Source organism: Dromaius novaehollandiae, chromosome 25 (genome assembly GCF_036370855.1).
Source record: "Dromaius novaehollandiae isolate bDroNov1 chromosome 25, bDroNov1.hap1, whole genome shotgun sequence".
In the NCBI taxonomy this organism is placed as follows: domain Eukaryota; kingdom Metazoa; phylum Chordata; class Aves; order Casuariiformes; family Dromaiidae; genus Dromaius; species Dromaius novaehollandiae.
This window is the reverse complement of record NC_088122.1, coordinates 6,378,859-6,406,423: the sequence shown is the minus strand read 5'-3', so window position 1 is coordinate 6,406,423 and position 27,565 is coordinate 6,378,859. Positions and strand designations below refer to the sequence as shown.

Here is a 27,565-nt window from a genome sequence, read left to right as displayed (position 1 = left end):
GCACCCGCCGCAGCCCCCGCACCCCGATGCTTCCTTCCCCGTGCATGCAGGGCCCCCCCATGCTGCAGCTCAGCTCACAGCCTGTTTTTCCTCCCTTCGCTGCCTGTTTGCCCAGCTGCGAAATGGGGCTAATAACGCTGAAATCCTTTAAAACCCACCCCGGTTTTCCCAGGGCTCGTCACCTGCTGGCGCCGGATGCGTGTGGCTGGCGTGCGCGAGGTCGCAGGGCCCGGCGGGGCGCACGTGGACACCTCCAGCGGAGCCCTCGTCTGCCCCGCAAAGAGCCGAGCGCGGTGAAAAAAGGGGAGAAACGGTGAAATCCCTGCGGTGCTGGGGGGAGAAATGGTGAAATCCCCGTGGTGGCGGGGGTCTCCTTGGGGCCATGGCGGATGGGGCAGGAGCTCAGCCCCCCCCCCCCCCGCAGTCCCCCCTACGGGCTCCCAACCTGGCCAAGCTCCTGCTGTAGGACCTGGCCAGGCTCAGTAGTGTTTGATCAAAGCGTTTTTCTTTTCTTTTTTTTTTTTTTAACTTTTTTAAAAGTCAAATTCTCCCCTGAGCCAGGTACCTCATGCTGTGGGTGTTTCATGCAGACAAGCCCAGCAGCCTGCAGGAAAGAGGCCCGAGGGAGCTGTTCACTCTGGAGCGTAATGGTGGGCATCCGGGTGGGCAACCCCGAGGGACCTATAGCTCCGTTGCCTCGGCGGGGAGACGGCAATGGGGAGCCGCGGAGGAGCCACCTGCCTCCTTCCTTGGGCTGCGACCTCAGGGCGGGTCTCAGAGGCGGCGTTTCCTGCGGGTAGGTTTGTCCTCTTCCCTCTCCCCTGTGCCCGGCTGGGCAGGTTCCGGGCCGACAAACGGCAGCCCTTCCTTTCCCCTTGGCGGGGTGGCGAGAGCGGGGAGACGCGGGGGGCGCAGAGGGGGGGACGCGATGGGGGGGGTGACGGCGCACAGGGGCGTGGAGGTGACACGGGGGTGTGACACATGAGCGCGGTGATGGGGGAGGGGGGACACGGGGCACCCAGCGCAGGCGGGGGGGCCGGAGCCTCCCTCCTCCACGTGGGCCCGGGCAGGGGTGTGAGTGTGGTGGGCAGCGGGTGCCCCCCCCCTGCGCCCCCCCCCCCCCGAGGCGCTGAGCCCCGACGCGCTCGCTGCAGGGGTGGCGCGCGGCGGCGCGCGCGCGCGGCGGGGGGGAGCGGGGGGGCAGCGGGGCGGGGGGGGCGCGGCGGCGGTGGCGCGGCCCCTTTAAGAGCGGGGCGGCCCCGGCCGGAGCAGGAAGGAGCCGCATACGGGCCTCGCCGAGCAGTTCCCGCGGGGCGGCCAGAGCCTGCTCCGCCCGCACGGCACGGCTCGGCCCGGCCCGGCCCGGCCCGGCTCGGCACGGCACGGCCCGCTCGCCTCGGCCCGCTCGGCCCCCGCCCGGGTACGGCCCGCGCCGCGGGGGGGGGCGGCGGCGGGGGGGGCAGGGGCGAGCGGGGGGGGCAGAGGGGCAGGGACAGGGGGGGCAGGGGTTGGGGGGTCTCTTGGGGCGGGGGGGGGAGGGTGCGGAGGGGGAGGCAAGCTGGGGGGGCGGTGTGCGTGAGGGGATAGGAGCCCCCCCCGCCCGGGGGGGGACCGTGACCGCGGGGGGGGGCACAGCCTGGCGGCGGGGGGTCCTGGGCCCGGGCGGGGGGCGCGGGCCGGGCCCGGGGCCGCTGTCCCCCCCCCCCCCCCGTCGCTACCCCCCCCCCAGCCTGCATACGTTGTACTTGGCCGGGCCGCGCTGGGGGGGCTCCTAGAGGGGGGAGGGGGGAGGAAGGGCCCTGCGGGGAGGGGGGGGGCGCGCGCCGCGGGGGCTCCTGGGAGTCGTAGTCCGCCCGCCACGCGCCGCCCTGCAGGTGCAATGGGCGCGCGGACTACGGCTCCCGCGCCGCCCCGCGGTCGCCGCCGCTGGGAGGCGTGTTGATGGGCAGCGGGCGGGGCCAATCGGGGCGCGCCCTCTGCCCGCGAACCCGCCCGCCGCCGCCTGGCCCAATGGCGGGCGGCGCGCGGGGTGTGGGGGGTGGACGAGGACAAGCGCGGCGGGGGGGGGGCGCGCCGGGCGGGCGGCCTGCGGGCGCCTTGCGCGGCCGGCTCCACCACAGCCCCCCCCCGCCCCGCGCCCGCCCGCGCTTCCGCCTTCCCCGCGTCCCCCCCTCCCCCGCCCCTGCCTGGGGGCGCCGCTGCCCAGGGGCTGAGGCGGGGCGGCGGGCAGCGCCGCCAGGCGAGGCCGAGGCTTCGGCGCGGCCTACTCGGAGGAGGGCGCGGGTGGCGGCCGCGGGGCCGGGGCCTCGCCTCGCCTCCGCGCGCCCCCCCGGCCCCTCCCCGCCCTCCTCCTCCCCCCCCGCCCGCTCTGGCCTCCATTGGTGGCGGCCCGCCCGGGGGAAGGGGTGGGGTCGTGGCGCCCGGCCAAGGCTCCCTGTGGGCCCCACCGCGGGGGGGCCGCGGGGCTGGGCCGACCCCGGGCGGGGGGGCCCGGCCGCTGGGTGGGGTCCCCCGGGGCCTGCGTCCTGCCAGGCCGCGGCGCGGCGGGGAGCGGGCCCAGGGGCAGCGGGCCGGGCCGGCGGCTCCGTTCGCCGCCCTCCCGGGCCGGCGAAATCCCCCCCCGCCCCGTGGCCCCGTTCCCGGGGGGTTTCCGTCCCCCGCCCCGAGGTGGCCGCTGCGGGTTTCGCTCCCGGCCGGCCTCCCCTGCTGTCAGGCGCTGGGGCCGGTGGTGGGGGAGATCACGGGTGTCGTCGCTGGGTTTTGTTTTGTGGGGTTTTTCCACCCCTTCCTCCCCCACGCCCTGCGGTACGCAGGGGTAGAGGGCAAGCAGAAAGCAAGCAGCAGCTCGCAGTGATAATCCACCCGCGGTTGTTGGGGCCTCGACAGCCATCAGCTGGGCCCTGCCCGGAGAGGAGCCGTGGAGGAGCCGTGTAGGCTAAGCCTCTCTCCCTGCCTGCTGGACCTGTGCAGCAGCACAGGCAGGCAAGTTGCTGCGGAGGCTGACATGTGGAGACCCGGCTGGCAGTCGAAGGGGCAGCTCACCTTTGCCGGGAGCGCAAGGGCGCACCTGGCTGCCTGTCCAGTATTTCGACGCTCCCTTGGCCCCCTCATCAGGGCTCGGTGAATCCTTTGAGTTTGAGGTGGTGGGTCGTGAATCAAGCCTGTGCTTCAGGCCTTGAGTCCGTCTCCAAAGCTCCCTTGCTGAACCCGAGACAGAGCTGAAGGTTGCTGTGAGTTTCTCCAGGAGCGCCGCGTTTGCGAGGCCGATTGCAGGAGATACAGTGTCGTGAGCAAATTGTTGTGGTGACCATGGTTTGAATCTGGAGGCAAGCCGGCAGCTACCTGTGGGGAAAAGGCTTTGTTAGTGGCGGTGTTTCAACAGTGTTGGAGAAAGTGAACTAATTCGTTGGACTCCCAGCATACAGGGGCTTCCTCTTACCAGCACTCTTAGATCCCTGAGTTTATACGTTGAAACTACCGGTTACGGTTACGTCCCGCTGGCGATCAATACGACTGCTTATATCTCCTTTTGCTATCTGATATTCTTAGCGAGCCTCCTGGCCTCTCCCTGGAGGTCCTGTTACTTGCAGAGCTGCAGGAGGCCAGAGAGCAAAAGTTGCTTGCTGCTTGTAATGGCCCCTTGGTAGGAGTTTGCTGCTGGTCTGTGTTCAAGATTAGCCACGATCCCTGCGCTGTTAATTGTCTTGGCTATCGAGAGCGTTGCTTATATAATAAGTGCTTTATAGACATCTGTGGGGAAGGTCTCTGCCTGGAAGAATTTACAATCTAACCAGGACTGAAGTTGTGTGTGGCACTGCTAAAAGGTCATCCCGTGATTTTGAGGTCTTGTTGTTTTCTAAAAAGGGGAATCTCGTTCTATTTCTGAATGTTTCTGCTGGTTCTGGTTGAAAATTGCAGTATTTGGGTGCTTCTGAGGGCTGGTCAGGAAGAGACAAGCTGGCTTGTGAATTCTGCTGGTTTGCTGGAGATGTTGTCTTTAAGAAAAAAAAAAGGCAGTTTATTAGAGAGGAGCCACTCTTGTTTAATATTCATTCGGGCCCCTGTTTAGGCTTGTTCTGGGGAGAGAGGGAGTGAAGAGGCACAACCCAAACATGGATGAGACGGTGGGATTTTTCCACCAAGCCTTAATTGCGTTAGTAACTCGGGGGAGGGTTTTGCAAGGCGAGAGTCCTTAATAAATTTGGTGGTGAATAAAAGTAGTTCTTCGTTTTCTGCTGATCCACAACTCTTCTCTTATGCTTTTTTTTTTCTTTTATTTTTTTTTCCTCCTATTTGCACCTTGTTGCATATTGTGGTACGGGGCTGATGATTTTTAGCCGTATCGTACGTGTAAAGAGCAGGTTTGCTTTGTAGAGGTGCTGGCCAGCCCCTGCTGCGTGGGATTCATTTGGTGCAGTGAATTCGCTTGTATTTCACGCCTTTGAAAGTGGAATTGAAAATTATAGTCGTTTCCCAGGCGTGGGAAACTGGATTTCGGCAAGGGACGCAAATGAGTTAAGAACTTTACGCTTATATCAAGATGCTGTGATGCTTTGGTTGGACTGCCTGGCTTACCCCAAACTTCATTTAGGGAATAAAATGCTGTCTGAGCCAGGTTTTGAATCCGTAAAAATCAAGTTCCCCGCCACAGGTGCCCAGCCTTGAAATTTAGGCCTGTGAAATTCCATGTCCGTGCTTGAGACAGAGCCGAAATGTTTGAGAGCTGTGGTTTAATCTTGATTAAAACTGACACTTGAGGGTTTTTTCCCAGTCTCAGGATGTTGCGTTTATTGAAAGAGAAGACATCTGTGACAAACAATCAGACTCCTATTTGTTATCTTCCTTAGTCAAAGCAATAAACAGTTGCTCTTAACTACGTTCTCAACCAGTCTTAGCCCCGACTTTGAAGAAACTAGCTGCAATCTGTAATTAAAAGCCTTTTGATGAGTAAAATCCAGAGAAAGGGAGAGAGAAAGTCGGTATCTAGGATGAAGAGAAGCATTTGCACCGAGTCCCATGACCCTTTGATCCAAACTGGCACATTTTTTGTGTTTAGTACTCCCTTCTGGTTGGCGCGGGTCGAGGCGCTCAGCAGTGCGTCCGTCCTCGGTGCCCGCGCCTGGAGCATCCTGCTAACCCTGGAGGAGCTCCAGTAGGACGTCAGAGCGGGAGTAAATGAGGTCAGACGAGCGTCGGGATCCTCCGCGAGTATCCAGGGACGATTGTTTCTTGTCAGCCTCCCTGGCCATATCATCTTCCCTCCGTGCACAGTTTCGATTTCCATGCCACCCTGGTGCCGTTGCTGGCTCCCGTAGCGAAGCCGGGACACGTTTTATTTCACTGTGCGCGTGGAGCTACGTCTCTCCTCCGCCTTGGGTTGCCGCGGGCTCCAAAGCGACCCTCAGATGCCTCCCCTAAGGGCCCTGCTGCGTTCGGAGACTTGTAAATCTTCCTCCAAGATAGCAGGCGGTGGCCCTGGCTGTGGATGGAAGGAAACTATAGGGATCAGTGTCCTCTCTTAATGTGACAAGGTGTGAGAAACTGGAAACTGGTGCGAGCTGCCCTGCGGCTGCAGGTGGGAGCCAAGGCCACGTTGGTGAGATGAACTGCAGATCCCTTGGCACAGCGGCTTTCAGGCTCCTTCGCTTTGCAGACCCCTTAAAAAATGCGTGCGGGCGCATGGTCCTCTCTGCCCGTCACGAGCGCGATTTCCCTGACAGCAGCCTTGCTTTCGCGAGTGCTTTTCGCCGATGGCTTAAGAGTCGCCTGCGGATCCCCCTTTTCCCCCCGCCATCCCCCAGGGTGAGGGACCCGGATTGAAAGGCGCCCGGTGGGTGGTTTCTTTGCTGGTGAACATTTAGCACCTTCAGGACTGTTTTCACTCTGGTTTCCACCCCTGTTGTTCTGTAATGCCCGCGTGAAATCCTCTCCCCACCCCAGGAAGGAGTGATGCCCTGGTTTTCCCGGCAGATGATGTCCCCGACCAGCCCTTTAACTCCCTCTCGATTGACTACGCTTAAACTTTGTGCTTTCGGTTGGGGAGCATTTCATTTCCTTCCTGGTTTGTGCACCTTTTATCCCACTGGCGAACTGGAAACCAATAAAGAGATTGCTTTTTTCGCTCTGTTTGTTTGTTTGTTTGAGTCGCCGAGCTGGGCAAGTGTCTCCCGTAGGCTTGTAGCTACAGGTTGCCGCTCTCTGCTTACCGGAGCCTCCTGCCTCAACAGGCAGAGCGCACAGGGTGCCGGTTCAGCGCTCCCTCCCTTCGTACCCGTGCTGTCAGGTCGGGCGCTGAAGAGGGAGGGGAGAAAAAACCTCATGGCAGGACGGCGTTCCCAGGAGTGAATCGTACGGCACGCTTGCTGCTCGAGACACGTCGCGCGGAGTCAGAAACGGCAAGACGAGAGCTATCTGTTTATCCCCAAACTAGGAATTACATAAGTGACTGCCCTGCCTGGTATGCTCCGCTTTGTCAGTAAACTCCAATCTTAATCGTACTTATATGTTTTTTTTTGCTCTCCTTCCTGGTGTGGAAAAGATTACTGGTCTTAGAGGTGCCGTTTGAGGCAATTAAACTAATGCTAGACCTCGGACATTGAAACGCTGAAGGCGGGGGGAGCGGGGCAGGAAACGTCATGCTTGTTAGAGGGAGGGTTCTGGCAGAGGGGAGGGTGCTGCGACTGCCTGGGGGGAACCTGTAAAACGGTTACGGTATTGAAGCGGTCCGAGTTTGGGTTGGGGGGGGAAAGCCATGGGGAGCTGGGTGCGCCTGGGGCATTGGGGAGGTGCGGGGAAGCTGTGGAAGGGGCAGGAGATGGGGAGGAGGGGTTGGGATTTGAGTAATTCTTATTTTATCGGTTTCCGAGATGGAAATACGTATGGATATAGGGGGAGGGTGCCCGTCCGAAGGTGCTCAATTCTGTAGGCCTTCCGGGGAGAAAAGCCTGGTGGTGACCCTGGGGGGAGTGTTTTTACCTGAGTAGGGAGGGCAGGATTTGGCCTCTTGCTGGGCCGTGTTCACGCCTTGCCTCTGAAAGAGAGGGAGCAAAAACGTGACCCGCAAGAGGCTCCCGTCCGCATCCGTTCCGGAGCGGCTGGAACGCGCTGCCCGACTTTTCCCCCTTCGCGACACGCTGCCGTCCCTCCGCGGGGGCCCGCGGGCAGCTCCTTTGTTTGCGTTTTGCTGAGTAGGGGGTTCACGCTGGAGGCCGTTCCGGTTTTCAGCGCGGCGTTTTCGCTCGCTTCGTTTGGCAAAGGGGCGTTGGGCCGCTTTTTGGAAACAGCGGCAGCTCCTTCCTGCACAGGACCCGGTTGCCTCCGGGTTTACAGAGCTTTCGAGTTTAAAAAGAAATCTTCCTCTTCCGGATGCACTGAGCTTCCCAAGCAAAGAGTGGTTCTTTAAAGCAGGATCGAAACAAATGTAGTTTCATGTTTTGTTTTGTTTTGTTTTCCTTCACGCGTAACTTCTGAGGCTTTCAAAAGCATGTAGGAGAAGGAGGCGCTGAATGCTGCGGGTTTGGTGTTCTGCAGGATCTCTCGAAAACCCCGCTGTGGTTTTGCAGGGAGCTGATCTGTTGCTATATGGCAACAGCAGAGCTATGTGGGAGAGAACCTGTTAGAGGGCTGCAGCAACGGGCATGTGGGCACATTCGGGCTTTTGCCGAGTTCGATTCAGCAGCAAAACAAGCGCTCTGCATTAACGCGAGGGTGGCTGCCCTTCCTGACCCCATACACCGTGCTCCAAAATGTTCACGAGCCTGCGGGTGCTGTAGGTGGGCTGCGTAGCTCCGAGAGGCGGAGGCGAGAGGGAGGCCTGGGAATAATTCATCCAAGGTAACCAGCTTCGCTGAAGTGCCACCGCTCCCGCGGTGGGAGCGAAGCCGGCTCTGCAGCAGGACCTCGGGTTGACCAGGCAGTTGTCAACCTCAGCGGTAGGTGTTGGCTCATCTCCCAGCATGGGGAAATTTCGGATTGCCCCGTGGCTGTCGGCGCGGAGCCCTGCTGTCGGGTGGCAGCCGCGGCACGGACACCATGCTTGATGGGCTCAGGACTGACCGTTCCAACCGGAGAGTCTCTGCTGGGAAAGCCCGTGGCAGTGCAGCGGCGTGGGCGATGGACGGGTTTTAATACAAAAGTAAATCCATATGCGCGTAGAGGCTCGATGCGCGCACAGGCCTCGAAGCTGTTACTACACAGTCTTGAATCGAGGCACATTCCTGCTGGATTAAATATGGTCTCTGATGACAAAGGAGAAAATTGGCAAGGAGGTCTGGGTGGAGTAACCAGTTAAGGCTAACCTTGCAACATAAGAGGAGTTTTAATATGTCCTACTTGTTGCCGTCAGTGGTGAAAATGGCTGCGCGTTGATTTGGTGCAGCACCATTTCTGTGGAGTTAGCCGGTCGGGTAGCCTTGGTATTTTGCCGCGTGGAGGCTGCCGCTGTCTGATGTCTCAGCAGGTTGGGTAGAGGACAAACAGTGCTGCCTTGCCATGTGATTTGGCACGTGGGAGCGGACCACTGGCGTCTGTTAAGGACTGATTCTGCTTCTGATTTTTGCCCGTAGTTGACGCTGCAATGGAAACCGAACTTCTCCTTGCGCTTTGGGGGCCTGTGTTGTGCCCTGGAAGGAAATCCGTTCCCATCTATAGACATCAGTAGAGATCTGCAGGGCTGCAGAGCGTGAAATTTGGTCATCTCGTGTTTGTTTCCATGATTGTAAAAGTTAGCCCCTAGCATCTTTAGAAACAGAGCTGTACTGTTTCTCTTTTCCATGCAGTGACCTCCGTTAGGGTTGTCTTAAAAACATAGGCCTTATCCTGAGTGGTGCAGAGCGCTCACTCCCACCAAAGCATTCAGGGTATGTTGGAGTGGGCCTCGTGCCGGGCGCTGTCGCTAGCGACTTTCCCTTTGCTCGAGATTGTTTCAGTTGAATCCTCTTCGTTAGCGGTAGTGAGATCGTTTGTATTACGGTTGCGTTTCGGGGTCTGAGTTTGGATCCACGTCCTGAGCCCGAATGGGGAGGAGCAGCAGGGAGGGGATTGCTGAAGGGTCGGTTAGGTGGTCGGAGCAGGACTTGGCCAGATGGACCCCGACTTTGGTGTTTAACCTTGTAGGTGTGAGAGCCCTTTCTTCCACCCGTCCTTTCCTTGTCCATATCCCTGAAAAGACCTCCTCCGGTCGGTCCTTTCTCTTCTTGGCCATCACGTGAAAAGCATTTCAATTTGAACAGTTTCAGAAAGCAAAGACGAAGAGCAGCTAGCCTTTTTCTTCCTGGTGGGGCTCTGCAGCAGCATCCCTAACAATCTCCTCTAGCCCGATGAGGAATCGCAGACCTCTAACATCTCGTTACCTCCTAACAGAACGGCTGATGCCGGCTCCGACCGGGTGGTAATTATCTCCCTGCTTCATTGCGCTCGTGCTGCCGCTTCTGCAGCTTGTTCTGCAACCTGGAGTTGCCGGCAGGATTCAGGAGCCCGATCCCTCTCGCTCCGATCGTGGCGCGGCAGCGAGGATAGCTGCTTCGCGCAGACGGGCCTCGCTACGCAGTCGAGGTGCCTTTGCGAGGTTGCCCTTCGGCTCCTTCCGCTGCTGCCGCGGCAGTGAGGGCTGGGAGGGGAAAGCTTTGAATGCTGAAAGGGTTTTAAGCAGGCCGAGGTGTAAATTTAAAAGCTCTCTCTTGCACTGCCATAATTTCCCCGAGCTAAGGGGACATTGCTGAATTGCCCCCAAACCCTGGTCAAGAGTGACGAGGTGATGTTCACCGTTGACCTGCTGCTGGGGGTTTCTGGTGGTGGTGATTAGCTCTGGCATCTGCCTACCACGGTTTTCACGTTTGAGCTGAAACGCTGGCATAACGCAGGCTGTGGCTTTGGGACTTCTTTCTCCCAAGTCTTAGATACAGCTCTTCCAGACCAATTTAGATGCTCTGCCAAATATATCAGACCTACGCAGGCTGCTCTGAATGAGCACAGGATGCAGCCGTTCCTGAGCTAGGAAATGGCCGCCTGGAGTCGGAGGGAGGGTTGTCCTTGTTCCACCGGCTCTGCAGAGCTGCCCCTCTCGGGCGGCCCGTGGAGAGGAGAGCGCCGTGGCGAAGCCGGCGCTTGGCACCGCCCGTTCCTCCTGGCGCTCCGCCGTTGGAGGTAATTTTTTCTTAATACGAAGCAAAAATCGAGGCTCTTTATTGCTTGTGGTCATTGAAGTTCCCACGGTGCTCGTTGAGGGACCGAGGGGCGTTCAATTCCAGCGCTTCGTCCAAACTTCAGTTGGAGCAATTACTGTATATTCTTCCTCCCAAAGTTCCCTTGGCAGCGTTCGCAGGATGTGGGATTCTCCTTCCCTCCCGCTCCCCCTTCCTGTCCGAAGCTCCGTGTGGCTAAATCGTGCGTCCCGCTCCGGAGACCGGCGCATTTCTGCGGCGCATAAGGTGTTTCCACAATGCCAATATATGACTTGTAAAGCTCTTTGGGAGAAAAGGGTCTCCTAAGGTGAGGGAAGCTTTGCTGATCTGTGCTGAGGGATTGGCGGTTGATGTGTCCGTAGGTTTTGGGGAGGGTTTCCTTTCCCCTTGGGTAGCAGTTGGGTACGAAGCAGTCCTGGAAGGAGGATTGATGTGCTGGAGCTTCCCATGCTGCCCAGGCACATTTCTCTAGACAGTTGGGAGAGGCAGACTTCCCTGGCGGGTTGGACCTGGCAAGAAAAGTCCCAGCTCTCCTGCCTACGTGATGCAGGTGCGAGTTCATCAAGTTGGGTGTTACTTGCTGTAACTGAGGAGCTTATCGGATACTGTGCCGGCATCTCAGTTGTTTCAGCTTTGGTTCACGTTCAGCCCAAGATGTCGAAGCGTGCTGCTCGGAAAGCTCTGCCACATTCAGATCTTCAGAAGGCTCCAAACAAGCCTCCTCTTGGGGGACCCAGTGGTTGGAAAGAGCGTTACCGTCTTGTTGGCATAGCAGTTTGGCCGACGGCGCGCCCAGAAGCCCCGAACCTCCTTGGGAGCTTGCCAGATCCTCCTGACAGTGGTCAGGCTCCTTCCTTAGACAAGCGTTCGCCTTGTGAATCCGGCAGCCGGAGCCACGGGTGGCTGAGGACCTGCTTTGAGAGCTGTGGCCAAGGCACGAGGCAGCAAGCAGCTTCCCAGAGCTGGCCCCTTCAGAAGGGGGTTTATGGGGGGCTGGAGGGGATACCCGTCAGCAGAACAGAGCCGTTTTGTCTGCGAAGAGGCCACAGATATTCGCAGGAGGCTAGTTCTGCTCTGATCTCTTGCCCTCAATGGCTGCGTGGTCGTGTCATATGTAGCCTTCGCTGTTTTACCCTGGATGCGATATCCAGCTAAGATCTAAGACAGCTGAACTCGCTCTTTTTGCCGTAGACGGCTCAATTACCTCTACAGCACAGAAGATTTTTTTCCCTGCTGCATTACCAAAACAGTGGGTATTAAAAAAAGAGGAGGAAAAACTTATTTATTTATTTTTAAATGCCATTTGTTCCTGGTGATGTGGAGGGTCTTCATCTCAGGAACTTGCATCTGTTTTGCAGGTCCGCATAATTCGGATAGTTTGGCACTAAACTGCCGGCAGCGCATTCCTTCTGGAGAGCAGTTGAATTTTAATAGCGCCGCGGAGAAGCTGGAAGAGGGACTTCTCCCAAGCGGGCAAAACACCCTCCTTCGCTTCCTCCTGCCGCCCGTCTTCCCACCTTGCCGCTGCTGCGTGCCAGCTGGGTTTCCCGAGGCCTCCGCGTAGCTGAGGGTGGATCCGGGGCAGAGGGAGGCCTGCCGGGGCTTGTCCGCGTGAGGTTGCAGAGCTCGGTGCCGGCAGAGATGGCTCGTGCGCTGCGTGGCCCGAGAGCTGCGCTTTTATCTCGAGGGATCCAGGCTTGCAGACGTGTCCGCGCAGCGGGAAGGAGGAAGGGGGGACCCGGGATGGTTGCTCCCTAAATATAAATGGAAGAGACAAGGCCTTGCATTGTGTGACCTATAATTGGGGTGAGCTATTCATAGGGAAAAAATGCCCGTTTCTGCAGTTGGTGGTGAGCGAGGGATAGGATAATGTTTGGGCCTTGGGCAGCAAACCACGGACTCTTTTTCTTCTTTTTTTTTTTTATAGCAACATTTTTTTTAATAATTCTTTTGCAGCGCACGGCAGCAGCGCTGCTGCAAAGTCTGCTCTGATGCTATAATACCTGCGTTTCCGCTGAGAAATTGGACGTGGCGACTTGCACTCGCCGTCCTTTGGGCACGGGGAGATGCAGGAGGCCAAACGCCACGTGCCTCCTGACCCAAAATGCATTTATTCCCAGGAAACCTCGCGCCGCGGCTTGGAGCAACGTGGTGCCCTAAAGCCATTTCGCCTCACGCTCGGTGCATAAGGTGACGATAATTCTCCCTTTCTCTCCAGAGAGGGTGAAACGTTAGTAAATGTTAGTAAAAGCTTCTTGTTGGAGTGCGTGGCACCTCCGCCGGAGAGGGAGAGCTCTGTGGAGTGATTTGGGATCTTTTGGGAGGAAGAGCACATCGAAAACATCTGCTGTTGCCGACTAACCAGCTGTGGCTTAGGCTCTTCCACCCGATACCCGCGTATTTCAGAGCCCTCTTTAGCTACTCAGGTTCCTAAATTTTAAAGAACTGCAAAGGAGTAAAAGAGGGTATGGGGAGAGCTGGTAATTAGGGAGTGCTTTGTCAGCGGTTTTGCTTGTGATCCCGGTCGTCTCATTCGGATGCAAATGTCAAATTCCAGAAGTGCTGTAAGAACCCAGATCAATGGCAATCAATTAGGATCACGTTCAAGTGCTTAGACAAGAGTTAGGGGTTTTTTTTTAGTTAAAGCCGTCTTCTGCAGTTTGCTAGGTCTGGAAGGAGTGAGTCAATAGCTTTAGCTTAAGACAGTAAAGCAACCTTTTAATGTCGTGGGGTGGCATCAAATTAAAATCAGCCTCAGCGTGAACCCGGTCTGCCCTAGAACGGCTGAGACTGTCGCGAACAACAGCTCAAGGAGGGTTTCTTTGCTTGTCTGTATATTCAGCAGCATTTCTTATAGGAAAAAAGTGACGCTCTTGCCTTTGCAGAATCAGGCTCTGCACTGGACGGACTTGGGAACCTGGCGATAGCAGAACTGAAGCTCGGTTATATATTGGTATTTTGGAAATGCAGAATAGGCCTTGCATCAATAAAACAGAGTTAGCCAACTAGTTAGGGATGTGTTTTATTATGCCAGTGTTTTGGTTTTTTTTCTTTTTAAATAAAGAGCAGACCAGTCCTTGGTTTGCTTCCCTGCTTGTGCGGTTGATTTGAGAGCTCTTGTGTCACTGTGAGCCGTCTCTTTCAAATTGCCTGTATTTCAAGTTGACAGGGTCCCTTCAGCTGCCACAAGTTATATGTGAGGGCGATTTCCGAACTTCTGAAATGCAGCCACGTTGGGGTGAAATGTGGCATCTTTGCAGCAGCGCCGAGACACGCAGTCTAGGACAACAAGCGTATAATGTTTTTTAGGCAGCTGGGGTGCGTAGAGAGAGAAAAGAGCTGCCTGGGAAATTTAGGTCACTAGTTGAAGTTCCCCCTTGGTGGCCCATTCAGACCTTGTTCTTGCCAGCAAGGCGACTAACTGGCAGCAGTGCCAGTGGCTTTTGTCACTTGTCACCTGTCCGTCAGGAGCTCCTTTCCAAGCGTATTTCATCCGACCTGCCGACGTGCCGTTGCACCTTGCGTCTGCTCCTGCCCCGAGTAGCTTTTCCGAACCTGTAAAAGCTGAAAGGCTCCGTATCTTGTTACTAAGCTGCTGAGCCCTCGGGTCCTGTGCATGCTTTAATAATCTGGCTATTCAGACCCCTGAAAAGGGAACAGTGTGTGATTTCTGCTTAAAAGAGCCCGGCCCCCGTACGCGGGGAAGCAGCGTGGTGGCCTTTGGCTGGGGGCTGAGCGTCCCGGTGCCGAGGCTGGTGCTCGGAGCGGCTCCCCTGCGAGCGTAGCCCACTTGCCCCCTCGCTGGTCTCGGCCCCCGTAGATCTGAACCGGGGACGGACACAAAAGGCACGTTGTGCAAGGAGAAGGGGTTGCGAAGTTGTACGATTTTCCGTGCCAACCCCCGGCGGTCTCGTGACCCTGTTAGAAAAGGGGGAGAAAAAAGCTCCCTAAAGAGGGAAAAGGAAAAAAAAAAAAAAAAAAAAACAACCTCTAATGTCACTTTTGGGGTGGGCAGAGGCAGCAGTCTTGCTTTTTGGGAGCAGCGCGCCACGCTGCCCATGCCACGATGGCTGAGGACGGTGGGGTTTCTGCAGAGCTGTGGCCTTGCCCTTGATGGGATCGGGGCAAGCGATGCCACGGCCGCCTCTGCTGTAGCCAAAAAGCTCACGGCTGGGACTCGGCTGGTTAAAAGCAAAACCCTGTGAGGTCATGAAGGATCACTTGTACCCTCTGTAGATAGAGAAGAAGTGACCTTGCCCAAGGTCACCCATGGCAGAGCTTGGAGCAGCGCTAGTTTTCAAACAGCCTTTTCCTCCCAAAAAAGACACTCTTATTTTTAAAACCTGTGAAAGACAGCTTTGAGCTCTAACCTGCTGCGGTGCTGGTGTTTCGGAGTTGGTGTCCTGACTGCCTTGGGGTCGAGGGAAGGCCCTCGGCCTCCCCAGGTGGGATGCCGCATGCGGCGTGAGCGGTTGTGGCCCTGCTGGGCCAGGGTGGTCGCACCCAGCGTGCAGAAAGAGGCCTTGGTTGGGCGGTTGGCATTAGTGGAAGCATCTCCACAGGCTTTACCGGGAATTCGTCCCAGCTCTTCTGGTGCTTCCTTCCCACCCTGACCCCCCAGCCCATTTGCATGGTGAGTCTCTGGAGCATTTAAGGCTGATTTATGTATTACTGCTGTTTAATCTTGAGAGTTTTGCTTCGGTTTGGTACTTCATGGTCTCTTAAAATAGTCTTGGAACTGCCTATTTTCCCATTGCTGATTTCTCTAGCAGGGTGTCACTTAACCCTCCCTCCAAGCTCGGCTGGATGCCTCCCTCCAACAGGTATTTGAGCGGGGGCAACGTGGTGTGGTCTCCTGTCGTCTTGCGTTCTTTTTGTGAAATAAGAAGATGCAGCAATTCCTTTCTCCTTGGATTAAAAAAAGCTTTTAAAAACTAAGAGGTTTGGGGAGAACTAGTGAGAGAGCTACTAACAAGCCTAACAGGGCAGGAGAGGGGAGGGGGCATGCCGGGAAATGAATTTTGTTTTGCAACCGTAGGTGCTGTGGCTGGTTGCTGGCTGCCGATGCTGTGAAGTAGTGCTCTGAATTGCTTCCTGTGTAATTAATCCTGCTCGGGATGTGCTACTGACTCACGCCACCATCGCACGGGGCAGGCCGCTTCCCACCTCGGTGCCTTGGTCTCCCCATCTATAAACCGGGGACTTTGATACTTAGATTTGCGCTGATGATGTCTCGTGAGCCGCCTTGTTTGTGCGCAGGCGCGCTGCTGTTTGCGTTAGCTCCCATACTGCCGGCGCCGCTTTTGTGCCAAATAATCGATCTACGGGCAGAGAGCATCTCGGGCCCAAAGGGTTCGAGGGTTTGGTGCTCAAGACGGAGAGGAGGGAAGCATCGTCCCCATTTTAGAGATGGGAAGGCTGCACGGAGGGAAGTTAAGGCACTTGGTCAGGGATCTGCAGAGGTTTCGTTACCGCTTGCGTTTCACTCTGGCGTTACGTCTTGTCCCCGTCGCTGGCCGCTTGCTGCCCAAAGGGCGTCCCTGCGTGCGAGCACCTGGCTGCTTGGTTTGCTCTGGGTATTTTAGCCTTTGAAGAGAGGATGTAAAGTCGAGTGGATCCGTTTTGCCATGCTAGCGCATCAGCAGTGATTCTTCTTATTTTTATTTTCTCGCCAAGCAAACCCTCGGCGTTAGAAGGAGCTGCTGCTTTTGGTGGATGGCGTTTATGGGATCGGCACGCGGGGGGCGAGAGCTGGGCCTTCGGGCGGCACCAGGCCTGCTGCCGGCGCCCCGTGAAACTTTTGGGAGCAGCCGAGTTGCTGCTCTCGCTTCCTCCCCTGCCACCGCCGAGGTCTCTGGGGAAGGCGCAGCTGGTGCCTCGGCAGAGGGCTGGGGTGGCCCAGGTGCTCAGGGCTCTGGCAAGGGGTCGGGATCCTCGGCACCCCAAGGCCTGCTGGCAGTTTGGGGGGCAACGCGCCTTGGGACTGGCGTGGGAAGAGCCCCCTTTGGAGGGACCCGGCGAGGGTGACCACAGGCAGGACGCTGGGGAGGGAAACGCTGAATCCGAGGGTGCTGGTGGAACCGTGTTGTGGGTGTAGCACTGGGAACCCAAAATACCGAGAGTTGTTACACATTGAGTAGTACGGTGACTGTTAGCATCCAGCAGCAAACTCTTCTCTCCCCGCCTGCCTAACCCAGGACTAACTACCGTCTCTTTTCAACTCTGCTAGACAGGCCCCATTTATGGGGACTACAGAGCCTTCGAGTGTCTGAGCTTGGCTCTTTGTACAATGTTTTTAGCAGCAGGCTGGGGTGATCTGTGTTCCCCTCTTCTTGCGCAGCGGTGTCCTCGAGTGCTGGGCTTGCTGCTGTGCCCTCTCCAAGGGCAGGACCAGCAGCCTGCCAGCCTCTCGTCGACAGTGTGTGTACTGCGCGCCCTTGGACCCTAGGAACAGTCTTCTCCATGACTGTGCGATTGCGTCAGGAGCTTAGCTGCCCCGAGCTAGGCTGGAGGAGCTGGGGATCTTTCCAGTAGAGGTGGTGGGATTGCAAAACACTCCGGCTGTGGTTGCACCGAGGAATGGGCTGGGGTCTGCTAGCAAGGCTCAAGCCAGCAGAGCACAATACCAAGCATTCTTGCCGGCTTGGTCCAGATGCTGTCTGGCTGTGTTAGCCCAGCACTGGGCCTTGCCACGGCTTGCCAGCTCTGGCCCCGATCTGTGCTAATTCAGCTGTTCTTCCAGACTCTAGCTTGAGAGTACCTGGGCTGTGTTTCTCCTCCTCCTTCCCGGAGTAAAGGTGAGCATGGCTCTGTCCTCACCTGCCGGTGTGGGCATGTCTTGAATTCCCAGCAGGACAGCAGACATAATGCTTTGGAGATGTTTAGGGCAGGGGGTATGCGTCCTGCCACGTATTGCACAGTAGAGAGCACACTGGCGTTGGTGAACAAGTACCTGCCAAGGGCCAATGGGCAATTTTAAGCTCTGTGTTGGGACCTTCTGTGTGATGCAAATGTCTCCAAACAGCAAAGGCCTGTGTGACTTACTGCATTTTCTCTCTCCTCTCCGTAGCCTTTTGCGTCAAAGATGGCGGGTGGCGTGGACGGCCCCATAGGGATCCCGTTCCCCGATCACAGCAGCGACATCCTTAGCAGCCTGAATGAGCAGAGAAACAATGGGCTGTTGTGTGACGTGGTCATCTTGGTGGAAGGCCAGGAGTTCCCCACCCACCGCTCCGTCCTGGCAGCGTGCAGCCAGTACTTCAAGAAGCTCTTCACCTCAGGGTTAGTGGTGGACCAGCAAAACGTGTATGAGATAGACTTTGTTAGTGCGGACGCCTTGTCGGCTCTGCTGGAGTTCGCTTACACCGCGACCCTTACCGTCAGCACTTCAAACGTCAATGACATCCTCAATGCCGCCAAACTGCTGGAGATCCCGGCGGTAAGGGATGTTTGCACGGATCTCCTGGACAGGAAGATTCTGGCCAAAAATGACCAGATGGATACAGTAGATCAAATTGATCAAAGGAACCATCTCAGAGCAAAAGAGTACCTGGAGTTCTTCCAGAGCAACCCCGTCAATGGCCACCAAGGCAGCTTTCCGTGGACCAACCAAGAGTTGAGAGACCTTCAGAGACTGAACTTCCGAGGCCAAGAGGAAGAGGAGGAGCCGGACTGCAATGGCATGGACTTCTACTCTCAAGCCCCCATAAACGAAAGACCAAAGGTGAATGACTGTGATCCCGACAGCAACCCAGCCATGTGGTTGGACAGAGAAGAGGAGGAGGCCCCTGGGTCCTTATTTTCACCTTCTCAGAACGGACATTACAGCGGCCGTGGCCTGCAGACACCAGGAGAAGAGGAGGCCACTCCAGGGGGTCCTTTGGACCAGCAGGAAGCCGGCGACTCGCCCAGCTTCGTTCCTGCTGGAGCGGAGACGGAGGACGCTGATGCGAGGGAGGTGGATGGCTTGGCTGCTAGTAACCTGCTGCAGCAAATGATCAATTCCGTGGGGAGACAACAGCTAGGGGAGGACGACCGAAAGGATGACGACGGGGTCATGGATTATTACTTGAAATACTTCGGCAGTTCGAACGAGAGCGACATGTATCCGTCCTGGTCCCAGAAGGTCGAGAAGAAGATCAGGGCGAAAGCATTCCAAAAGTGCCCCATCTGCGAGAAGGTGATCCAGGGGGCTGGCAAGCTGCCGCGCCACATCCGCACCCACACTGGCGAGAAGCCCTACGAGTGCAACATCTGCAAAGTCCGATTCACCAGGTAAGGAGCGGGCGGGAGCAGGCCACGCTGGCGTCTGCTGTGCTGGGGGAGGAGAAGGGGGCATTGCACAAAACCGGCTCTCTGCTCTTGCCGGGGGGTCGGCATGGGGCTGGTCTTGGGCAGTTTTAACTCACCCACTCACCTGCAGTGACTAATTTCCATGTTAACAGTCGAGTCGGATATAAAGGCCAGAATTTTCCAAAGAGACGAGTAATTTGAGTGTCTGACTCTTTCTTGAGAGGTCTTAAGGGGCCTTTCTTAATACCCGGTTCCTACTGACTTTGGAAACCCCCACCCTTTCAGGGGTCCTGAGTTGCTGACCTCTCCTGGAAACCTGGCCAGACCCAGGCTTCTGCAGAGATCAAGTAACGCGGTCGGTGAAACGGTGGCACAGGCCTTTGGGTTCTCATCATGGCTGAAGTGCTTGGTTTTGGCCGTGGAGCCTGAGATTGAGGCAAGGGTCGGAAAGTAGTTTAGAAGTGGCTCCATCTGATGATTGAAACGTCCGTGGCTAGTAGTCCTGCCAGGTGGTTAGGAACAGGCCAAGCTCTGCACTCTTAATGTCCTCTCTCAAGTGAACCATCGCGAGTTGAGCTGCTGCCACCGTACCGAGGGGACGGGATCGGGACGGTACCTCCTGAGCTTGCGTGTGTTCGCGCTCCCGCCCCAGCCCTTAAGAAAATACAAAAACCCAGCAACGCAGTACAGATCCCTGGGGGCATTTGCCTCGGCACCGTTTCTAATCAGGGTTCCTCTGCTCTCCCCTCTGCCATGGGCATGCCGAAGAAAGGGGATATTGTTTGGACTCCTCTGGTTTGCTTTAGTCCAAGCGTCCTCCTCTTTCTAGTCTTCGTGTCTGTGATTACAGTGCGAGGCTGAAGGCGGGGGGTTCCACCCAGGTCCGTCCTTGCCGTACTTGCCGTGCCAAGAGATTGTGTGGGCTGGCTGACAAAGGAGCCAAATTGCCCAGCCTGCTCCGCCTGCTTTCTGCGTGCTTAAATATTCCCAGCCTCGCAAGTGCTGACTGCTTCGCTTCCAGGGCAGGCTGGCCCTTCCAGGGAGCCGCTTCCCGGAGATGGGGGCTGGGGGAGGCGAGCGCCAGCAGGGCCCATTCCCCCTTGCAGGCGGCCCCGGGGGAACTGGGAAGAACGGCTCCAGCATGAAGTCAGACGGGTTCCGGACGTGGGCAGGAGGAGGGGAGAGGCTGTTGCGGCGTTTAGGCTCGGGAGGCGTGAGGAGCGGCCTCGCGTCTGAGCCCCGGCTTCGGCCTCCGAGCTGCCGAGCGCTTTCCGACCTGACCAAGGCGAGAGCCGAAGACGCCGGGCCGGGCCGCTGTGCCGCCTCGAACCTCGAGGGCAGCGGCAGGATCGGGCCCGGCGAGGCCGCCGTGTCGCCGCCCTGCTTGCCCCCTGCCCCCCGCCGAGGGCAGGCCCCCGTTTGCATGGGGAGCCGTGCCCAGATGTGGCGCGGGGCCGCACCCAGGCAGGCAGCAGCGCGAGACCCACGGTCGATAGCTGAGGAATGCAGATAATGCCGGGCTGGGGGGGGGCAGCGTGCCAGCTTTACACCACTCCCCCACCACCCTGCCCGCTGGCTCGCCGGCCCGGGCCCTGGCGGCAGGGGAGCCGCGGGTGCCCGGGGCCCCCTCGGGCCGCCTGTACTTTGCGCGCCCACGCCCCGCCGCCGAATCCGGCCCCGCCGCCGCGCTCGCCACACCTGACGGGGCCAAGGTCCTCGCTGCTACGAGGAGCCCTCGATGGCCGGCCGGGATTTCCACGAGGTCCCTGGCGTGGCGGCGGAGGCGGCAGCGCGGGGGGGAGCGGTTTATGGCAGCCGTCGCTTGCCGTGCGGAGCCACGGTGGGGTGTTTTTTGGGGACGGGGAGGAGGAGTTTGACGAGGCAGTGCCACCTCATCGCTTTTTGGTCTCTCCCTCCCGCCGCGCTGCCGCTCTCTGCCTGGATTTCGGCCTGCGACCCGCTGCCTGCTCCCTCCGGGCTCACAGAAGGAATGAGGGGTTTTTTTGTTTTTTTTTTCTTTAAATGCAGAGAACGAGATGGAAACTCTGTCCTTAGCCCAGCCTGAAGTTATAAACAAGGCCGTTTCATAACAGGCCGGGGCCGTGTTATTTCCAGGCCAAAATCACCCCCCTTTTCCTCCTCCTGGAAGCCTGGTGTTGGCCACAGAAAAGCCCCGAGCGGGACCATCCAAGCTGCCTCCTTCGGCCCCTCGCCGGCCCGCCTGCCCTTTAATTGCCTGCCCCATCCCATGCCTGCCCGGCAAAGACCTGCTGCTGGTCCTGCTTTTTTTTTTTTTTGACAGCAGCCGTCTCCTGCCCTCAGAAGTGCTGACTCGGCCCTGCGCGCCGCTTATGGAAAATCCTCCTGGAGGCTGAAGCCCAAAAATCGCGGCCGGTTTCCAGCTCCCGCACGGTGCCTGCTGCGCTCCGGGCCGCGGCCGCCGGTTACGTTGTGCCGCTTGTCCCGCGGCATCCGAGCTGTGCCTTATCTGCCAGGCTCCCAAAGCAGTAAAAAAAGGGGTGTAAACCTGACTGAGCCCTCCGCTATTCTGGTTTTCCTGCAGTTTTGTTACGCACTTGTATTTACTGGCTGTTTTATCCCTGAGGAAGCATCGGCCGGCAAAAGCTCGTTTGTTAAAAAGAACTTCCCTCGCGGTGACGGTGATAATTCTCCGTATCGCAGAAATTTAGGCCGCCGGGGAGCCCCGTTTGGGCCTGGTGCCTCTTGGAGCGAAATGCTCCCGGCTCTTAAGGAGCCCTTGGGTCTGAAGAAGGGAGGAAGAGGAGGAAGATGGCTGAAGGCTGCCCGAGGCCTGGCGGGGGAAGGCCCTGCTTCTGCGAGGGAGGGGGCACAGAATCGGCCTCGGCCCTGTCCTGCTTCGCTAACGCTGCCTTTTCCCCCGCTCGCCCGGCCTTTTTTTGCTGGGTGCTTCCCTTTCCGCCCCCTCGCCCCGGCAGGCTTGCGGAGAGCCCTTCCCTCATGTTTACACCCATTTTTTCAACCCCTTTCGCTTCCTGGTCCACCCGGGGAGGAGCGGCACCGTCGCTCTTCCGATCTCCCAAAAGAAGGGAAGAGCAAATTTTGTTAAAGCCGAGTTTTTTTTCCTCCACGTTTGCTTTTATCCGCCGCTCCGTACCGCGTAGCTCGCTTTAAACCGGGCCCAACTCTGCAGCGCCTTCGAGGATCTGCCTTAAAGCTCGCGACCTCAGTGCCCTAATCCTTCCCAAAGCGTCAGGAAAACTCTTGGCCTCGCGCTGACTCCGGAGCAGAGTTTCTAGCCGATTGGGAAAGTCATGGCCGCTGCTTGGCTCGCGGGCGCTCCGGAGCGGAGGCTTTTCGGCCTTCCTCGGCGGCGGCAGCAGGGGAGGCTCCGCTTCGTGCCGCTCGAGCGCTTCCCCCCGCGCCTCGCCGCTCCTAGCCGCTCGCTGCCCCGCAACGTGCTTCGTGTCCCTTTTTTTTTTCTTTTTTTTTTTTTCCCCTCCAGGAAGAACCAAGAAACTCCGGCTCACGTGGCCGCGTTGGCGCCGGGCCCAGGCGCTCGAGCTGCCCTCCGCCGGCCCGCGCTGCGTGAGCCGCCGCGGCGGGTTTTGTAACACCGGCTCTGCCGGGAGCCGCGCCGGCTCCCTTTCTCGCGGGCCGGCAAACGCGTTGGGCGACGGCGAGTCGCGCTCGGGGAGAGTCGTCTCTCCCCGGCGGGAGGAACGCGAGGGCTGGACGCGGCAGCCTGATTTTGGCCGCAGCCCTGTGCCCGCTGCCCCCCCATAGCCACTCCAAGCAGAGGGGCTGGAGCCGGCGCCCGCGGGGCTTTGACGCAAGCCGGATTCGGGCCGGCTGGCAAAACGCAGAGCGCGACGGTTCCCCCCTTCGCCACCGCCCAGCAGGGCCGCGCCGGGCGCGAGGGCCGCGGCAAAGCCCGGGCGGTGGGGCGCAGCAGCCCGCGGCGGCCCGGCCCCTGGCTGACGTGCCTCCCCCCTCCCTGTCCTTTCTCTCCCACGCAGGCAGGACAAGCTGAAGGTTCACATGAGGAAACACACAGGGGAGAAACCTTACTTGTGCCAGCAGTGCGGCGCCGCTTTTGCTCACAACTACGACTTGAAGAACCACATGCGCGTTCACACCGGCCTGCGGCCCTATCAGTGTGACAGCTGTTTCAAGACTTTCGTCCGATCCGACCACTTGCACAGGCACCTTAAAAAAGATGGTTGCAACGGCATCCCCTCCAGGAGGGGCCGCAAGCCCCGGGTGAGGGAGGCGGGGGGGCTGCCCACCCCCACGGGCAACCCCGAAGACGGGAGCTTTCCGGCCGGGGCGGAGAGCCAGGAGTCAGAGGACGCCGTGGAGAGGAACGGCCAAGAGCAGCACTTTGAAGATAGTTCTAATAATGAAGCGTCGAGATTGAATGTAGCAGGAGGGTCGGCTGAGGGTAACACGCAAGGACTCTCCTAAACCAAAAACAAACAAACAGAGAAAAAAAAAGTGTCACAAAATCTAGTTAGTACTTTTCCTCCAGTTTTCTCTTTAAAGATGTTTCTCTCCCTTTTTTTAAGAAAAAAAAGAAATATATATATATATTATGTTTCCAATCTTCCCATCGTAACTAGGGCTCCCCTGAGGATCCCTCAGTAGCCAAGGACCTTTTCTTTGAAAGGCAGTCGCTAGGAAGCGCGGGGTGGGGATGGAAAGTGGCTCTGTCGCATGGAAAGGAGCTTCCATGTAAATCCAAAGCTTTATTTTGTGTCCAGACACACGTTAAAAAAAAATATTTCAAAGAGATATCTATTTAAAAAAAAAAAAACGCAAAAATAGAAAAAAAAAATGGTAAGAGTTGAAGGGCTCTTTCAGGGCAGGCGGTACACACGGTGCCTCGGAGGGCTGGTCCGGGAAGGCCCGGGCGCAGCGAGTTTCCCCCTCCGTCCTTGCCAAGCTGCAGCCCCAGCCGCGCGCGGCGCTCCGTCGTCGGCGCGTCCTGGGCTGAGGATTAGTCTTTGCAGCGCGCTGGACGGCTCGCTTTCGTTTCGGAGTAGGGATGGGCCCTTCAAGCTAGCGCGGGCGCGAAACCGGCTCGCGGTGGCGAGCGGGGAGTCGGAGGCAGGGCGCGTAGAAAATTGCCTAATCATGTGAGCGGACAAACAGGATTTTGCAGGGTTGCTCTCGGCAGCAGGCACGAAACGCCCAGGCTGGAAGCCGCGGCTCCGGCCGTCGGCTTCGCCGGGACTCCTGGGTCCGTAGCCTGGCTCTGCCGCTGAATCAGTGTGTGCCCTCGGGTCGAAATAATTTCTCTTGGGCAGGCTCGGCTGCCCGGGCCGTCAGACGAGGCTGCGTTTGCAGGCAGCTTTGGAGATCGGGGGAGTCTCTGGCTCTGTAGAAATGTGACCTAGTCTCCTTGGCAGGCAGATGAGGCAGTGCAAGGTTTTCTGGGTCGAGACCTTAAAAATGGTCTTTTCTGTACAGGGATCTCTATGCCCCCCCCCAAGCCCCCCCCCCCCAAAGGATTTTTGTCTAGTCTTTAACCTAAAATTTGCTTTTCCCACCGGCTGGGTGTTGCCTGCGTGTCCCCCTGCTCCGCTCCGGCCAGGCCGGAGGGACCGCGCCGCCCCGTCGCTGCACGGCAGCGCTGCAGCCGACCCCCCCCCCAGTTCCCGAAAACCCTCAGGGATCGGTGCTCGGACCGCGGTCGATCCAAGCAGGCCTTAAGCCAGGCGGTCGGGCCTCGCTGGCGGGGCTGGGGCAGGCAGCGGTGCGGGCCCCGGGCGCCCATGCCGGGCTGCAGCGCTTCCAGCTGTCCCCGTCCGGCGGCACCGGGCCCTGCCGCCGCGCTCGCCCCGGCGCGGGGGTAACCGAACCCCCCTCCCCGAGCTCTTAGGCGCTCGGCGGAGAGCGGCGTTCCCGCACGCCCGAAAAAGCGCCGAAAAATGGCCGATTCCTTTCCGAAAAGGTTATTTGAGGTCTCCCTTAAAGGGGAAGGAGGCCTCGGGCAGGGAGAGCAGCCAGTCCTTGACGCAGCCGGGGCGGCCGGGGGCTGCGGCGAGCGATGCTGGGAGCGCGGTGCCGGGGCCCGTTGCCTCCTCCTCTTCCTCCGCCGGCTGCGAGGAAGAGCAGCGCCCGGCACCCGCTTTCCACACCAAAAAAAAAAAAAAAAAAGCCGTGGGAGCGACCGGCTGGGAGCTGAGGCACGTGGCAGGCGTCCGGATCCTGCTCCGGTGGCCCCAGCGGGGCCGTTTCAGGCTGCTTTCGGGGCGGGGGGGAACGTGCTGAGCTCTGACTCACATCGGTGCATGTCACACGCACCCGGCAGCACGAGCCCGGGCATCTCCCGCCGGTCGCTCCCAGCCCCCCTTCCCTAAATATGTATAGAGAGAGTCAATATATGGCTATAAAGATGAATATATGGGTGTGTGATAGCGCATCCCCCTCCGGGTTGGCAGAGGATGATAGAAAAGGCACCTTTCAGCCAGTCACCTGTTTTCTAAATGCACAGTTTGAAATGAAAAGAGATTTTAGTCCTTTTATTTTGAAAGCACTTTTTAGATTCTCCTTTATTTTTTTTTTCCTCCTCCTTTTGGTGTTTGTTTTTACTTTCAAAGCAAGAGCAGGTTTGGCCGAATGTATTTTGGAGAGGGAGTGAGAGGGGAGTGTGTGATGGGGGGAGGGCTGAGTGGTGGGGGTGGGGGAGAGATGGATGTTTATTTAATGCAGAAAAAGCAATAAAAATAAAAAACCATTATAAAAAAATAAAAAAAAAACAAAGAAGTCTTAGCACTTTGCGATGGAACGGGTACTTTGAGATCACTTTATCTTAATTTAAAAAGCAAAAGCAAACCATGTTTACAAGTCAAAACCAACTTCTACGGAAAAAAAAAATTATTATTAAAAAAAGAAATCCTAAATTTATTTTTGTAAGAAAAAATGTGTATATATATATATATATTTAACAAAAAAAAAAATACCATAGGCAGAATCCAAGCCGGAAGGTGTCCAATGTGAGGAACGATGCTAATTAGGTTCTGTGACATGCCCTGAAAATAGACCCTCAGAAGTGATTGCACTTCGCAAAAAAACGGAAGCTTGAATTTTAGGCAGGAATCATGGTTTTGTTTTGGGGTTTTTTTTGTGTATTGTTCATTTCTCTCCTCCCCCCCCCCCTTTTTTTTTTTTTTCGTTTCTTAAATGTCTTATAGCCAGTGCTAGTCCAGACGTCTCTCCCAGCTCCCTCCCGGCGACGCTTCGGCCTGGGCCCCCGGCGGGACGGCAGCGCCCGGCCGGGGAAGAGCAGCTTTTCCCCCCAAAACGGTGCCCGCTGGGGGCCGGCGGAGCTGCCGGCGATCCCCGCGAGTGGGAAGCCCTCCCGGCCCTCGCCTCCGGCGGGCTCTGCCCGTTGCGGCCCCTTTGCCGCCGGCTCCTCGAGGAGGCTCCCAGAGGGGGGGACGGAGACGGTTTGCGGCATGGCGGGGTGCAGCCATGCTCGGCCCCCCCACCTCGTGCTCCTGCCAGGCCGGCGAGCCGCTTCGCCCGCCCGCGGCTTGGCGCTGCCGGCGCTTTTCTGGCGTCGCAGCTCCAGGCTGCCAGCGTTGGGCGAAACCTTTGCCCCCCCCTCCCCAAAACGCATCCTCCAGAATTTGGCATGGGGCGTTGAAGGCCGCTTGCAAGCTGCAGCCAGGTGCTGCCTGGGCCCATGGCCCCCCCCGCCCCCGGTACTCCCACAACCACCTCGGCAGGGACCGTGTGGGGCCACCACGTAAACCCTACAGGCAGTCTGGGGCCACCAGGTCAACCCCACTGGCAGCTCCTCGTTGCCAAAACCGCCACAAGGCTCCAAGCTTTGCAGGGGGAAACTGCAAACCGCACCCCCCCCCCCCCCCAATTTTGTGGGTGCTTCGACAGCAGCACAGCCCCCCACCTCCAGCTTCGAGGGCAAGGGAAAGGGGGTGGCGGGGAGGGGGAACCAGGTGCCGCGGCCCCGGGCGCCGCTGGGTTTTACCCACCGCCACTTCCAGGGCTGAACCTCTGCTTAGCACTGGCTACCTCTTGCATATGCAAAAAACTAGCGTGGACTTGTAAATAGACAGTTACTTGAGGTTCTTTATTGTAATCAAAAGTTGTGGTATCTCTTTTCTAGTTTGTGTTACTTCTTCTCCCCTTTCCCCATCTCCTCTTCCCCTCCCCAGCATCCTTTTAAAGCTTGTGTTTCTCTCCAAACCACCCTCGGCCACTTTGGAAACGAACCAACCTCCCTCATCCCGATGTGGACAGCAAAAAAAAAAAAAAAAGAAAAGAAAAAAGAAAAAAGAAAAAAAAAGAAAAAAACAAAAAAAAAAGGAAAAAAAAGAGAAATAGTCTCAGGATTCCCAGTGGAGAGAGAGCGTCTCCTCCCCCCCCCCCCCCCCCCCCCCCCGGCCACCCTGCGTGGCCCCATCCCTGCCCGTGCACTAACCCCGGCCTCTCTCTCCGGCTCTAACCTCCCCTCGCCGGTGTCTCCCGGCGGGCGCAGCGGTGCCTCCGGCATTGCCCGTTTGCCTCCGAGCGGAGATGCCGGGCCGGGAGCCACCAGGTTTTTGCCTTGTGCAGCGAGCTGGGGGGGGGGGGCTCAGAGGCGGCAGCCCCCCCCTTCCTCCCCGCTGTCCTAGGTGGAGGCACCGTTTGCTGGCAACACTTTAGCACAAGCCTCGGTGAGTTTGCACTAAAAAAAAAAAAATATATATATATATATATATATGTGTGTGTGTGTGTGTGTGTGTGTGTATGTATATATGATACATATATATATATACACATACATATATATAAAAACGACCCCTCCCCAGCCCTCCCCGAGCGGAGCGAGCCCCGGGCCCCGCATACATCTGCCTTAACCTCCTTAATCCGCGTAACAGCCCGCGAGGGCAATACTAGCGCATGCGAGCCTCTCTCCGCGTTTCCCCCCTCCCCGGGATTTGTAGGTTGTATATAAGCGTTGATTTTTTTTTCTTCTCGTCGTCTTTTTTTTTTTTTTTTTTTTTTTTCAATTCAGGTTGTGATAAAGTGTTGCCAAAGATACTGCTGAATCCCGACGGTTCGGGAAAAAGAGAAAGCAATGAGAGGAAAAATAAAATAAA

General features: G+C 57.7%; 1 protein-coding gene across 2 annotated transcripts; it reads left to right on the top strand.

Moving 5' to 3' along the window:
• Positions 1-553: 553 nt before the first annotated feature.
• Positions 554-27,565, top strand: ZBTB7A (zinc finger and BTB domain containing 7A). 2 transcript variants are annotated; one of them, XM_064497284.1, is made up of 3 exons: positions 554-796; positions 17,251-18,455; positions 22,472-27,565. In XM_064497284.1, exons 1-3 carry the CDS (start codon positions 569-571, stop codon positions 22,917-22,919), a joined length of 1,881 nt encoding a protein of 626 aa, XP_064353354.1. In that variant the 5' UTR covers positions 554-568; the 3' UTR covers positions 22,920-27,565. The 2 variants fall into 2 exon arrangements, with proteins under 2 accessions (XP_064353354.1, XP_064353355.1); XM_064497285.1 differs by lacking the exon at positions 554-796 and adding an exon at positions 1,235-1,420.

Coding starts and splice junctions, on each gene's coding strand:
- ZBTB7A (XM_064497284.1), top strand. CDS start 569: ATGCTGTGGGTGTTTCATGCAGACAAGCCCAGCAGCCTGCAGGAAAGA. Junction 797..17,250: donor AGAGGCGGCGTTTCCTGCGG/GTAGGTTTGTCC, acceptor TCCTCTCCGTAG/CCTTTTGCGTCAAAGATGGC. Junction 18,456..22,471: donor TGCAAAGTCCGATTCACCAG/GTAAGGAGCGGG, acceptor TCTCCCACGCAG/GCAGGACAAGCTGAAGGTTC.